General features: G+C 32.5%; 1 protein-coding gene across 1 annotated transcript in view; it reads left to right on the top strand.

Moving 5' to 3' along the window:
- ERBB4 (erb-b2 receptor tyrosine kinase 4) overlaps nucleotides 1-15454 on the top strand; it is a 988299-nt gene that overhangs the window by 657575 nt on the left and 315270 nt on the right. The window contains exon 5 of the mRNA XM_006908488.3: nucleotides 9612-9677. Within this exon, the coding sequence (XP_006908550.1) occupies nucleotides 9612-9677 (66 nt within the window). The remainder of the gene's footprint in view (nucleotides 1-9611; nucleotides 9678-15454) is intronic.

Below are 15454 nucleotides of genomic sequence, written 5' to 3'. Positions count from 1 at the left end.
GAAACTTGCCAAAGCATGCAGAGACCTCTGATACCCACTTGTCCTTATATACCAAGCCTGTTCAAGTTCCTAAGATGTCACACTCTGTCCCTTTTCTATTGTTTGACTGTAGTACCCTACTGATCACTTCAACTCTGTCTGTATAAACATTTCTGTCTCCAGATTACTAGATTTGTCTGCCATGTCACCTCTGCCATCTCTAACCTTTTGTTTCTCTGTTGTTTTTTAATACTTTTATATGCAATGTTGAGAGGGAGGGAGAAGGGGACTACTATTGATTTATGGTTATTTCTTGCCAGGTACTTCACATGTTATTTTACCTAATCACCCCTAACGTATATAGGAAGTATTGTCTATATTTTATTAATGAGGAAAGTCGGCTCTTACGTTCCCTGCCTAAGCTCCCACCAATTGTAAATACGGAAACTGAATACAGATAAAAATTATTTTGAAGCTTGTGTTTTCCGCATTTACTAGCACTTATAAGAACACTTAGAGCTGTAAATGACAATATTGTAAATTGGTTATGTACTCAATAGTATTTTCAAATATTTTATCTTTCCTAAACTGTTGGCTATAATTTCTCATTACATTTATATATACCAATTACCAAAATGTGATTATATTTAGTTGTCAGCCCCACCTTAATAAGCAAATAATAGAATCAAAGTAAATGCCACTTAGAAACCAAAAAAAAGTACAAGAGAAAAACATGTTGACAAATAATCGTGCTATGTATAAAAAAGGTCTAATATGCTATAAAGAAATAAGTCTCTGGTTTCACTTAAAGGATGCTTGTTTTCTTACCTGTGAACATTACTTCAGTTATAATGTTGTTGTGCAAATTAAATGAAATGCTATGTGGAGATCTTTAGTCTATGAGTTAGAATGTAGAAAGTGCTCAATATATTATAGATGATATATGAGGTCAATCATGATTTATAAATTGGATTATGCAGCATGCTGTGAATTTCCATGTATAAGAGAAACACGTAAATGCAAAAAAAAAAAAAATCCAGTCAAAAAAGTTAATCTGCCTTAGGAATGACACAGCCAATCAGCCAATAATAGAGAATTGAAATTCTGACCTGTCTCATGCTAGATAGACTCTGTGTATGTGTATATACCTGCTGATATGTGTATATCTAAATCAGCATGAAATACTGATTTAGAATCACAAATGCAGAAATTTACATTGATCCTATCAAATTTCATAGTGTTACTTTAGGCTCATGTTTTCATCTACCAATTGTTTTTTAAATTTGAACAGTTATCCAAATATGAGCTATTGCTCACACTGACCAATATGTTGAGAAGAGATTGTAAAGAGATTGTAGAAACTAGGACACCAGTTGAAAGGTTATTGTATTAACCAAGCAATAGATGACAGTGGCTTAATGGTGTGGTGGTGGGAAATGACAGGATGCTAGATATATTTTGAAGTTAAGAAAGATTGGATATGCTGATGATTTTGGATTTGGCCTGTGAGAAAGGGAACTGAGAATTACTGCAAACTTTTTAACATGAGCTAACAGAAAAACTGAGCTACCATTGACTGAGATGGAAAAGACATTACAGGGATAATTTTTTGATGGGGTGGAAAGATCCAGGATTAAATTTGGGACATGTAAATAAGTAAATGCTCGCTAATCATACAAATGGCGATACTATGTAAGCAGGTGGAAGCATAGACCTGCACTGAACTCTGCCTAGGCTGGACATATAAATTTTGGAGGGATGTCAGCCTATTAGGGTTATATGAAGATCAACTGAGTTAATATACATACAATTCTTAGAACATTCCTGAGAGGTCCACTACACATGAGGCTGAACAGGTTTTTGCTCTGTGAACCTCTAAGCAGATATCGTCTACATAGACTACACTCTAAAGGACATTCCTAGATCCCCTTGGTGGCCTGGCTAGTTCAGTATAAGTGCTCATAAATCTAACTATCCGTATTCCTCTTGTTGACCACATACAGAAGACACATCTTAATATGTTCGTTAAGTCTACTGGTAAGGTTATCCAGTTTGTTCAGAAATACACTTGACATTGTTTGAAACTAATTCTGTTTCACAGTAGGTGGAATTCCTATATTCTACTTTCTGATAACAGCTATAAACAGTGATAATTAATGCTTTCTACTTCCTTGATTTGGAAGAAATCTTCGACAGTATTAAAATGAAAGTTTCTAGTTTTCCAGGAAAAAAATTAATTTTTCTCAAAATTCGAGTCATTTTGTGTTATTGATAATATGGCTTTTCCAAAAAGAAATTGGCTCCTTTAATATTATTACCTTTTAAGTTCTTCTCTATTGGTTTATAGCATTTTTTCATATCTTTCCATTCAAAGAGAAATAGTCCGTTAACATTTATTTCATTTTGACATAATGTATATTAGATTACTTGTAACTATCAGTCACTCTTATGATCACATGAGGCTATAGATGTAAATGATAATCAGCATTCATAAATTCTAAATAGAATATTATCAAATTTCCTTTTGACTGTGAAATTTATATAAATCTAACCATTCTACTCGTGTCTATATGTAGAAATAGATCTACATTCAACATGCTAATAGATTAGATAGTTTGCCCCTATGAATGATGTAAGAGGTTTTGAAAAATGTCACTCTTGTATGTTTTCCTACCTCATACTGTCCAGCCTTCTCTTTGTACTTGAGGTTTCTGCCATTATCATTTATCCTCTAGTTTGATTTATGTTTACAAAAGGCCTCAAGAAAAATGAAAATTTGTTAGGTAGGCTCAGTGCTTTCAAATCATTGCAGAATTCTGTGCACCAGATTAGTTGCTCAGTTCGTTAGCTATCTGCCGGTAATCTCATCTGAGGTGGTACAGGGAGATGCTCTGTGCTTTGGCAGTCAGAGCAGCAGGGAGTTGAACCCCTAAGGAAAAGGTGGATAAAAGTGTTGCAGACTAAACGATGTATTTCACACTTTTGTTCAAAATTAATCTTGATCACATGAGTATATATGCTATTCTAAATCCTTTTCTACAGATTGCTTGCCTGAATAACATGATGGTGTTTGTAAAAAAAAAAAAAAAAATTAATAAGATTGACATTACAGATTTCTTTCTCAATCCAGTGATTATTTAAAGCATTTTAAACTACTAATTCCTGATTTAATTTTTCGCTGGATGAAAATTCTAATTACATATAGTTTTAATTTCTAACTTTGTCTTCCTAATTAGTGAAAATACCTGCCCACTTTTTCTGAATAGCAAAATGTATAAAAGTTAAAGTTTCCATTCAATAATTAACTTTCAAGTCATAAGCAAGATGAGAAGATTGAATTGAGAATGGAAGAAAATGTAAAGTCAATTTATGTAACAAAAATATGGGCATTAATAAACACATGACAATGAGAACTGTCAGATAAAAAATGAGAGAAATATTAATATCTGATAAAAACAGAAATTCCACATTACATTAATATCTTTGAACCCTACTAATATATCATTTGCTGGAATCATATTGACTTTACTATAATATGGGTGGTTTATAAGAATTTAAATTTGGGGGATAAAAAGCTATGTATGTTTGAGGACTGCTGGAGGAAAAAATGCAACTCTATGGAAATATATCCACAAATCAAAGAGTAAATACTGAGAAATGAGAGACTGCAGAATTTTATACTGTTTAATTCTATAAGTTTAGTTACCAAGCATCTGATTGGATCTAACACTTAAAGTTTAATAGTTCTGCCTTATCTCAGGTGTATCAGAGAACCCTAACGGATGCCTGAAACTGAAGATAGTACCAAAACCTATATACACACACACTATGTTTTTATCTATACATACATACCTATGATAAAGTTTAATTTGTAAAGTGGACACAGTAAGATTAACAACTAACAATAAAGTAAAACAATTATAACAATATATTGTAAAATTAAAATTATATGAATGCAGTGTCTCTCTAAAATATTGTACTATACTCATGCTTCTTTTGATGATCTGAGATAATTCAGTGCCTCTATAGTGAGATGAAGTGAGATTAATGACATAGGCATTGTGATGTAGCATTAGATGTTACTATAAGGATTACTTGAACACAAGCGCTGTGATACCATGACACTCAATCTGATAACTGTGATGGCTACTAGGTGACTAATGGGCGGGTAGTGTATGCATTGCAGATATGCTGGACGAAAGGATGATTTATGACCTGGGCAGGATGGAGCAGGACAGTACAAGATTTTATCATGCTACTCAGACTGGTGTGCAATTTAAAACTTACTAATTTATTTTCTGGAATTTTCCGTTTAATATTATCAGACCACAGTTGACTGTGGGTAACTGAAACCAAGAAAGGTGAAATCACGGATAGGGAGGACTATTTTATTGTCTCAAAATATGATCATGATGTTAACAGAGTTTAGAACTATATGCCTAACCATTATTTCTTACATATGCTTTGTCATCTTGGAATCATCATCATCAGAGTCATCAGAATTGCATTTTAAAAATATGGATTTGTGTACCTCACCTCAGACTATAAAATCAGTATTTGCACAAGCTACCCAAGTGTCAACATTATCTTTTGGGAACCATAACCTGAAACCTTCTTCTATCTTACAGGTCAAACCATGTCATTTAAGTGTTCAAAAGTCTTTAACTGACTCCATAATGTTTGTACAGAGTAAACTCCAACCCATTTACAAGACTTTCAAGACACTTTGTAAGCTCACACTAGAGCTGTTATTCTGAAGCAAACTGCTCAAGGAACCCTAAATTATTGTTTATGACAGCAAAGAGTTGTGCTCTTCCAAGCCTTTGTGTCATTGCTTAGGTTCAACCCAGAACTATCCCTCTCTCCCCTTCTCTACTGGACAAACTAGACATTCAAGCCTAATTGAAATGGCTACCCCTCTGCAGAAACTTTTTCAAAGTCTTTCTCTCCACTTTATGAAAACCTTTGTTTAGCAAATATTTTGATTATCATAATTATTTACTAATTTTTGCCTATTTCCTGCAACTGGTTTAGTGTACTTTCAATAAATGTTCTACTTCCCTCTTTTTAATTATATAATCATAAAAACAGTATCATTCTCTCATTCTTTCCCCAGTAAAAGTAGTTTTAAGAGGTCAAGATTGCCATAGTTTAAAAGGACTGAAAGCAGAATTCAGAAATACAACTGTATTGTCTTTAGCTAGAGGGTATAATCTTTTATGGTCACCAGTGACTTTATATTTTGTAACTCTTCACCTGTCCTAGCATATTACTTACAAAAAGCAGTCCAGAGGTACATATTAAATACCATCTCTGCTGTCAGACAGTTCCACAAACAAAACTTGTAGCATGAATTTACGACTCTTAAAAATATCAAAGTGGCTCTGGGACTTTAGATCCTAAAAAATTAAAAAGAATGCAAAAGTTACATTTTTAGTAACATCATCTGGACAAGCATAAAATATGAACTTTGTCATGAGTAAAATGAGTAAAATGCATTGTCAAAACAGAGGTGCCTTTGAATTAAAATAATGCTGATGTGCAATAATCAGCACTTATTCTAAAAGATTTAATTGGTTGCTAAAGTTACAAAAATATTTGTAATAATTTTTTTATATTTCATGTCTTTGATTAAGAATAACAGGAGGTAGAAATATTATTTAAATAACTATGCTATCACTAAGCTGAATGGAAATATCAGATTCTTATTTTTAAGAGACTTTTTTTCTCACATAGTTGTAAAATAATTATTGTCATAAGCATAGAAAAGAATTAAATAGCAGATTAGAACTTGTAAATAGGCAGATCTGGACAGCACTGGCAAAGTCTCTGTTCTCCTTAATGTTTCTGCCATTTACATAGGTCATTTATCTGAGTAATTCCTCTGTTTGCTGCTCTCATTTAAAAATGTACAACTAGCCAAGTAGTTTGTAAAACGAATTCACACTAAAATATTAGTGACAATATAGTCTCTTTCTCTCATCAATTCAACCTCCTTAAGCACTGTGTACTTGAGGATAAAGGACAGAAAGAAAGTTCTCAATATAATATTGGGCCATAGTTAAAGTACTTCTTTTTTCTGTTAGGAGACAAACAAGGGACCCTGAAGAGTCATACTTATCCTCGCCACTGAAATGCTCTGAGCTGATTTCATTTTAGATGTCACATAGATAAATCATTGTATAAAGAATGTAGCAAACTTCTGAGCCACCAGGTATCACATTGGAAATGTTTCAGTTCGACCTGGCTTCATCCAGCTCTTCTTTCCTGAGCTAGAAGACTATTGAAAATTCAGATTTATTGGCTTCTTTCCTTAAACCCATGGAGGGTAAACATTAGATACAGAACACTCAAAACCTTTCCTCTTCAAAAAAATTCTGAATCAATTCTAAATTTATTAGACTAGTAACCATGTCTGTTACAACCTAACTAATATTTAACATACTTCTTAATATACAGATGTAGAAGGTACTCAAGAAATACTTATGGTTAGGTAGATGGAAGGTAGGAAAAAGTTCGTAGATATGTTTTTTTCTTATTCTGAATAGATAATAACTAAGGAAACCTTTTATCCACCTTTTTTGTCTTTTAACATTTTGTGCAACAGAAATGTTGGGAACTTAAAGCTAAATACAGATTTTAAAACATATTGAACATAATAGTCTATAAAACTATACTACCCAATTGTCTACAAGAATCAAACTAAAGTTGCAGGCGTGAAAGTGTGGCAAATGCATTAATTCAGAAATATCCCCAATGAGAGATTTTGGTCAGATATTTTGACATTTACTTAATTGCCACAACTCAGTGAAAATTAGCACAAGTGCTATATATTACATAATTTTGAAGATGAATGCTGAGCCAAATGCCTAAGCAGATTCTAAAAGGGTCAAAGCTCTAGAGACAATGAAATGAAGGACAGGAGAGAATGAACAACCATTTTTGGAAGCACATTCAGTTCATGGCCCTCCAGCACATTTGGGGTATTAGAATCCTGAAAAGTGATCACTTTTTCTTGGTTTCCAAAAAGGTTAAGGGAGCATAAGGCTGAGTAAAATCATAGAAGAGAGGCAGTTGTTGGCTTCCTTTAATAGCAGTAATAGGTATTTCTGTTTAAATGTGAATTAAAAAATGGAAACTATCACACAATTTCATAACAGCATGTAAACAGTCAAGGTTAAATTATTTAAATTGTGTGTGTGTCAAGTGGGGGGCACTTTATCATTTGTTCCCAACTAGGTGAGCCTTGCCATGGCACTTTGTCAAGAACCATAAATAAAATTTTAAATACATAGTAATATTCCTTTTTATCTTGAATCTGGAAGTAGATCTTGGGGGTAGTAAATTGAAACTGCAAATATAAGAAAGTAAGAATTATATAATCCAATAAAAAGAGAACATCAAGAGTATTAAAACGTCTAATATTACTAAACTTTTTTTTCTAGCTACAGATAGTACTCTACCTCCAATATATAAAGCTATATATTTTATTAGTCCCAAACACAATTAGAAGTCACAGATTAAATGGTAGATCATCTTCTCCTTCAGATAGTTTCAGTTAACAGACCACTTAATCTGTCAATTTAAGAGATTTTAACATCTAAAAAAATACATTAACATTAGTTACTTTCTCATAAAAAGTTTGTACTCAAAAAAAAGTTTTCACTGCTTTCCATTTTATTTCAGTTTTTCTAATTTCCACTGGTATAAATCAATTTAGATTTATTAGCTTTGTACAAAAGAACTCCAGTAGGTTTTTAATAATAATTATCATTATCACTGATTAAAGTTATATTGTTCAGGCCAGATGGAGTCCTTTCCCTGTCAGCTAGAATGAGCTTGCATTATGTAGTTATAATGTGTTTAGATCTAAATAAACAGATGGCGGAATGACAGGATATTATACGCCAGTGATGTCAGCAGCAGTGCTTCAAAAACAGAATTGCTTTAAATAAACTCTGTTGTGGCAAGGATCCTGACACATTTAAGGTGATTGGAATCAAGCCTAAGTGTTATATTAACTTGGAAATAGTACTGCTCATTTGCAGAAGGATAGACCATTAGGATGTCTAAAGTTCAGCCTAAGAAAGTGTGTCTGCTGAATCTGTTCCTTAACAGATTTACTCAGTCACTCTCAGAGAGAGAGAGACAGAGACAGAGACAGAGACAGAAAGACAGACAGGCAGACAGACACAAAAACTTCCCAGGTATGAGAACTTCCAAGTTGAAGAGTTAAAAACTGGGGGTCAAGGAAAGATGGAAACAGTTGATAGAACCCTAGTCCATAATCTGCAATATAGTTAATTACGTTAAAATAAACATCTTGAATAGGCATGTATTTATTTGCAATTAATATTAGAAAACTAACCTAAAGATTTAATAAAATGTATGCTATAGAAAAGCTTTCATCTTTAATAGATTTTCATGTCTACTTTTCATTCTAAAAATAACTTCATTCCATACCCATGTACCTACAAAAATTTAGAATGAACTTATGGCATTCAGAAGCAAACTTTAAAGAAAGTTATTAGGCACAATCTCTCTAGCTAATTTTCAGTCCTTATGGGAATTTCTCTGTGAGACAACTGTACTTGTAGAGGCAAATACCCATAGTAGCATAGTCTTTAAAAGGAAGATGCCACTACAAAAGATAAAGGCTGATATTTGGAAATGAAGGTAGAATTGATAAAAATTTTAGAGTAAGATGTCAAATAATTGAAATTAAGCTCTCTAAAAAATAAAATGTAGCTGTTTTAAATGCTCGAATTTTTAATATAAGGATGTTGGTTCGCACATTGGCTCTGTACTCTGAGGGCAAGGAGAGACCAAAGAAAGCGCCAGACAGCTCCAGACTGGTAGGTGGCAGGCGTAATAAGCAAGGGAACTCACATATGAAGCTTGTCTTAGGCAGCCACAAGTTGAGTTGATTTCCACACACCCTTGCCAGAATTTTAAAAGTTCGTATAGAGGCCTTGCCTGGGTTTAGTCACATTATTCAATCCAGATAGTCTCAACAATGCCTTACTCTCTCAAAGGTATGCCCTTGAAACACCTGCTAGTATGGAAATAGTAGGCAGGATGAACAAGAGGTAGGTGAGGATCTTCCAGTTGCCCGGGTCCTGCTCAAGGTTCAACTGGTGATCATATCCTCTCATGACTTCCTGCAACAAAAGATAATTTAAATTATGTATACAACCTTTTTGTTCTGATGGTTTATCATGTGTTTGTAAGAATGTATTATTGATGTAGTAGACTTCAACTTAACTATTGATTTAATCCTTAATTTTCCTTGATATCAGTAAGCCATGAATACAGAAATTATATCAAAAAGAATAGATCATGAGAATAAAACTCTTGAGTAGTCAAAGTGAAACTCATTTCATGTAAATATTTACTTCTTAGTATCTGGCAATATCCACAATTCATTGACTTCCTTTTCTTATAAAAAATAACAAGAGGATTTTGAATATGAGGAGGTTTTGTTACTTAAGCAGGCATTTTCTGAGCTATGTTTCAACTCTAATATGACATTAAAAATTCTCCTAAAGGAGCAAGAATATTTCCTTTGAGGAGTTACTTGTAATCAAAGAGCGAAAGATTATAATGTGCATGTGTGTTTTTCTCTTTTACAGGTGGACGTTGCCATAAGTCCTGTACTGGCCGATGCTGGGGACCCACAGAAAATCATTGCCAGACTTGTAAGTGTTCAAAAGAAAATATAGGCTTGAAATGCCATGTAATTTTAATAATTGATGATTTTCAGACTTTCCGTGATTAGAAATATAAAAATGAACTTTTGGCTCCTTGTGGTAGATTTGCTTCTATCCAAATAAACTGCCTAATTTTGTTTCTTTCAAATAAAACATAATATATCATTGCTTCTTATATTTCTTTGTAGTTTCTAGGTTAATGATATCAACAACACAGATGGGGTGATATTTGCTATTACTTCAGAGTCTATAGTCAGAGGAAGTAGAATTCCAAATGTGTACAAAATAATAACTCGGTTTGACTGAATATCTCAATACTTTTCTCAAAGTTACATCACCATTCATTCATTAGAAAAATAAAGAAAGGGAAAGGGCACTGTGTATCTTCTAGGCACAGAGCTATAAACTATGTGAATTATGGATATAGAGTCACTATTAAACATTGTTTCTTGCCCTTTGTGTATATTGTTTCTTCTATTAGTTATTAAAGTAAATATGAGCTATCGTCATTGTTAAGACATTTAAAAACAAAGTGTACCAAATATAAAGACAAATATCTAACTTTTTTAGCATTCTTAAAGTCATATGATACTTAAATCAGTACTGAACTTTCACTAATCTTAAGGATAAATGATTTAAAAGGGAAACCAAAATGCTCTATATAAATAAAATGGTAAAGACTTTTCTTCCCATTATAGTAACAAAAGCCAAAATAATATATAGAAAACAGTGTGACAGCTATTTGAAATGTATTCCTTTTTTTCTTAACATAGAAGACACACAGAAAATACTATTAAAATTTAAACATACAAATATGAGATATTGTAGAAATTTGTTATACTGTTGGATGAAAGTTTAGTTATGTCTAATTTTCTCAGTTTATGATAATCGTTAGATTCTGTTTCAATACAGAATATAAAAATAATTACCTTATTGTGAGCCACCTAAGATAAAAGATATAGGAAAATATATATGCTCTATGGTAAATAATTTCTTAAGTTTATCTTTAATTTCATGGAGATTTTCTCATTCAATATTCATAAAATATAAAGGAGTATAAAATAAAAGGTTTCTTCCCATATGTATCCCAACTTTGTCCTTCAGCATCCCGTAGACACCAAATGTTCTTGTCTACTTTTATATATTCTTCCAAATACAATTTATGCATATACTAGGAAATATGTAAAAATGCCTGACCAGTTTTCACTCAAATGTTAGCATGTATCTGACACCATATATAGAATATTATTAACTATATTTCCTATGCTATACTTTACATCCCTATGACTATTTTCTAACTACCGATTTGTACTTCTTAATTCCTTCGCCCTTTTCACTCATCCCAACCCCACTCCCATCTGGCAACTATCAAAATCTTCTCTGTATCTATGACTTGACTCTGTTTTGTTTAATCATTTATTTTGTTTTTGAGATTCCATATATAAATGAAATTATACAGTATTTGTCTTTCTCTATCTGACTTATTTCACCTAGGATAATACCCTCTAGGTCATCGATGTTGCTACAAATGGCAAGATTTTATTATTTTTATGTCTAAATAATATTCTATTCTATATATATGTACCACTTTATCCATTTATCAATTGATGGAGACTTAGGCTGCTCCCACATTTTGGTTATTGTAAATAATGCTTCAATGAACATATGGCTGTATATGTCTTTTCAAAGTAGTGTTTTGGGTTTCTTTGGCTAAATATTCAGAAATGGAGTTACTGGGTCCTTCTTTGTCTCTTGTTATAGCTTTTGTTTTAAAGTTTGTTTTGTGTGGTATAAGTATTGCTACCCTAGCTTTTTATTTGTTCATTTCCAATTTCGTAAAATATTTTATTTCATTTTTTTTTACTTTCAATCTGTGTGTGTCTTTCAACCTGAAGTGAGTCTCTTGTAGGCAGCATATGTAAGGGTCTTTTTTTCTTATCCATTCAGCCACCCTATGTCTTTTGATTAGAACATTTAATCCATTTACATTTAAAGTGATTATTGACAGATATGAAGTTATTGCCATTTTATTATTCATATTATTTATCTTTATTTTTCTTCCTAAAAAAGTCCCTTTAACATTTCTTGTAATACTGGAATTTGATGATAATGAACTCCTTTAGCTTTTTCTTGTCTGGGAAAAACTTTGGATCTTTGACATAGTATTTCAGTGTAGACAACTTATTTAAAGGGATATAGTATCTCTGTGTAGACTTATCTTATTTAATGGAAACAATGTCTTAAGGCAGCAGTGTTTTGATGAGAATTTCAAGGAGGATTCTAAAACAAAATGAGATTACTGTGTGAAATACATACAGTAATCTTATAGACAATATTTTAATAGCATCCTACAAGGCATAGGAGAGCCTCCCTCCACCCTCACCAAATAAAGAATAATTATTCAGGACAAAATGTTAATAGTGATCCTGTAATGTTAAGTGATCCTGTAATAAGAGTGGATATGGACCCAGGCGAGGCCAATCAGATTCTCTCCCCAGAGAAGTTGGATTTGGAATCCCAAGATGCTGATAATGCTACCTGAGGAACTTAACATGAAGGGATATCAAACCTACTAGAAGCTTCCATTTTGAACCATGTATGTTAATGAGAACCAGAAATAGCCAGTCCTCAGTGATGTAAAAGGATAAATCAGCTATACAGAGGCTAACGAGAATCAGAGAGAATAAGACACAGTTTTTTACAGTTTTTACCTTCTGGCTCTTCGGCTTTCCCCAGGTCCAGCTGCACTTCTATTCTTAGATGCCTTAAGAAGCACAGTATTCTTCTAACACATTTAAATGAATTGAGTTACTTACCACCAAGTGGGATGAGAGGGCATCTTAACTGAGAAAATCATCAAGTAATAGCTCATGTATCAAATCATCGGCTGAGTTATTTAATTCACCTAATTTTTCAGCATAGAAATTAAGTTTACTGTAATAACCTGAAATTGACTTAGTGGTCAACTATGCCTACTTCACAGAGTCTATCAAATTTAAATTTGACGGATTTAAATGTATTTGATATGCGCAAGTCCAAATTTTAGAATAGCATTCATTTACATAGATCTTTATAGTTTATAACTTATTTTCATTTTAAATTTTATTTTCACAATATTTCTGTGATTTAAAGAGTTCAGTTATCATTAGTCTCATTTTACAATTGAGGAACCGTAAGCTGAGAAAATGATTCAGGAAGTTCCTAAGTTTACACAGCTATTACCAAGGAGTTCAACCTAATTGTCCAGAATCTAAAGATAATACTATTAACTGTATACTGTATTGTATAGTACAGCTTAGTGGGCAAAGACATTGGATTTGAAATTGGCCAGAAGATATAAATCCTAGTTGTTTTCACTTTCTTTTATGAGAAAGTCACTTAATCTTTCTAAACCTCAATTACCACATCTACAAAATGGAGATAATTACACTTACCTTAGAAGATTTCTCAAAAACTACAATAATGTACTTGAAATGCTTAGCTAGTTTTTGGCATATACTAATCACCTAATAAAGAATAGATTTATAATAAACTAAAAGGCCTACTATTAAATAGCTTAATCTATCTTAAATCTGAATGAACGGATGCAGAAGCCGAACTCCCCTAGGTCAGTTCCACCCTGTGAAAGCTCCTGACATGGATGGCTGGGGAATGGAAAAGCAAAAGCTCTGGAGTGAAGAGGAGGCTTCTAAAGTAGAGGGTGGTTGCCTTTGACATTCATACCTAGTTTCTCTCTCCTTATTTGAGCTACTTGAAAGGTAAATTGCTTATCCATATTACAAGAGCCCAACATCCCGAGACAAAATATATTTTGGAACTACTCAAAGATGTATGTACATATTATTAATAAGACCTGAATGTTAGAAGTATGATTATATATTTTTGAGAATTAGACCTTACGAGAGATTCCATAGAGATATTAGACCTCCAGAAATATAGAGATATAACATATATGATCAAACAAAATTTTAATGCAAAATTTTCCAGGCTTTCTTTAGATTTCTGATGGTCCCTTTTGTTAGTTAAAATAAATTACCTTTAGGCCCACTTGAGATGCACTTATCTCTGAACTCTGACTGAACGTTTTAATAATCATAAAGCATAGACTGTACAAGCTTTTGAAAATATTTTCCCTTTGTTGACTGACCTCACAAAAGTACATTTTAGGATCTGAAAGACATAGTCTTATATTGTTTACAAATGATTTTTTTCTTTATGACTGTAAAAATTCACCTTAGTGGTCACTTCTCTGGAAGAATTCAACTTCACGATTTGCCAAGTTTTTGCTTATTTTTTATCAATAATTATTACTTGTAAATTTGTATACATTAGAGAAGAAAGGTAAAGATATTGAAAAACCCTACACCTCAGCTAAAGAAACTGATGTTAAGAATATGCTTCATTTATCACGTTACATCAACACTGAGATCTTCCCACAGTGTCTCTTTCTAAAACAGCAAATATGCCAGGATTTAGACTCAGCGTCACTAGATGATGAGAAGATGGGAGTAAAGGAGAATGATTCGAGTTCTGGGAGAACAAGCCCATGATAACGAATGATTTGTAAGAGTAAAATGAAACAAGGGTGATCAGAGAGAAAACATCTCTGAATGGAGATATGGGAAAACAAAAATGCTGATAAAAATGATAAGTTTGAGAGAAGGTCTTCAAGAGGTTAACGTTTTAAAAATGAAGAAAAGTGTTTTTGTTTTGTTTTGTTTTGTTTTAATAGATTTAGTAAAATGGAAGAAGAATGTAAATAAATTGACGGCATATTATGGAAAACAGCTTATTATGCATAGTTATAGAAATTTTAGTAAATTTTTTTAAATTTTTAGTTAAACTTAGTAACATTTTTGTGACTTATTTTGTATACTGGTTTGGGTTCTACATTTAGCTTTGATTGCATGTTGTGTGTCATTCTATAGATTTTAATAATGTTCAGGCTATAAACTGCAGAACCAACAACTATTTTTAAAATGTTTTTTAAATGTAAAATATTTTTTAAACAAATTTCTGAAGGATAAAACTTCAACAACCTAAATAATTTTATAAATATTTAAGTAACTAAATTTCGTTTGTAGAATCTAGCCAAGCGTCTCATTTTTAATCTTTTACTCGTGATTCTGATTTTCTAAAACAACTTGAATTAATTCTCCTTAAATTCTTTTTGATGTTACAGCATTGTGACCCTATAAACCCAACAGGAACATTTCTTACATAGTTGCAGTAGGTCAACATAGAACTTATTAAGGGATACTGTGAGTTGAATTTCACGTGAAGCAGTGACTCAAACTTGAAAGTACTTTTAAGCTCAGTTAAATCGTGGCTGAGTTGCTCCACAACACAGCTTAAGTAAATTGATTCAGTGGATTAATGTAGTCATGTCAGGGGAGACAAACTTATCTGCTTTATAAAGTCTGAAGCTTATAGAATATTACTTATCAGGCTTACTGGTAAGAATGACAACTCTCTCTAGTCTTAAGAATTTAGTCCTGAGGTTTGAGCTCCATAGGTTTAGGTGTGAGAGAGACTAAGCTTTAAGAAATAAATAATAATGATTAAAAGAACAAAGTTATCTCTGTCCTTGCAAGATATATGAAGCACACTTATCTCATTTAAAATAGATACTGCTCCTTTTTTATCTGTGAGCAGGATATCAGACCAGCTCTCTCCAGCCTCCTATTATTAGGCAGAGTGGATGTTCCATTTTACACATATCTTTTGTCCTTCTAGACCTGGCATCATTGCAGTTAGACATTGCC

Source organism: Pteropus alecto, unplaced genomic scaffold (assembly GCF_000325575.1).
Source record: "Pteropus alecto unplaced genomic scaffold, ASM32557v1 scaffold182, whole genome shotgun sequence".
NCBI classification, from domain to species: domain Eukaryota; kingdom Metazoa; phylum Chordata; class Mammalia; order Chiroptera; family Pteropodidae; genus Pteropus; species Pteropus alecto.
Note: the sequence above shows the minus strand (reverse complement) of the source record. Positions and strands in the feature narration are given on the sequence as shown.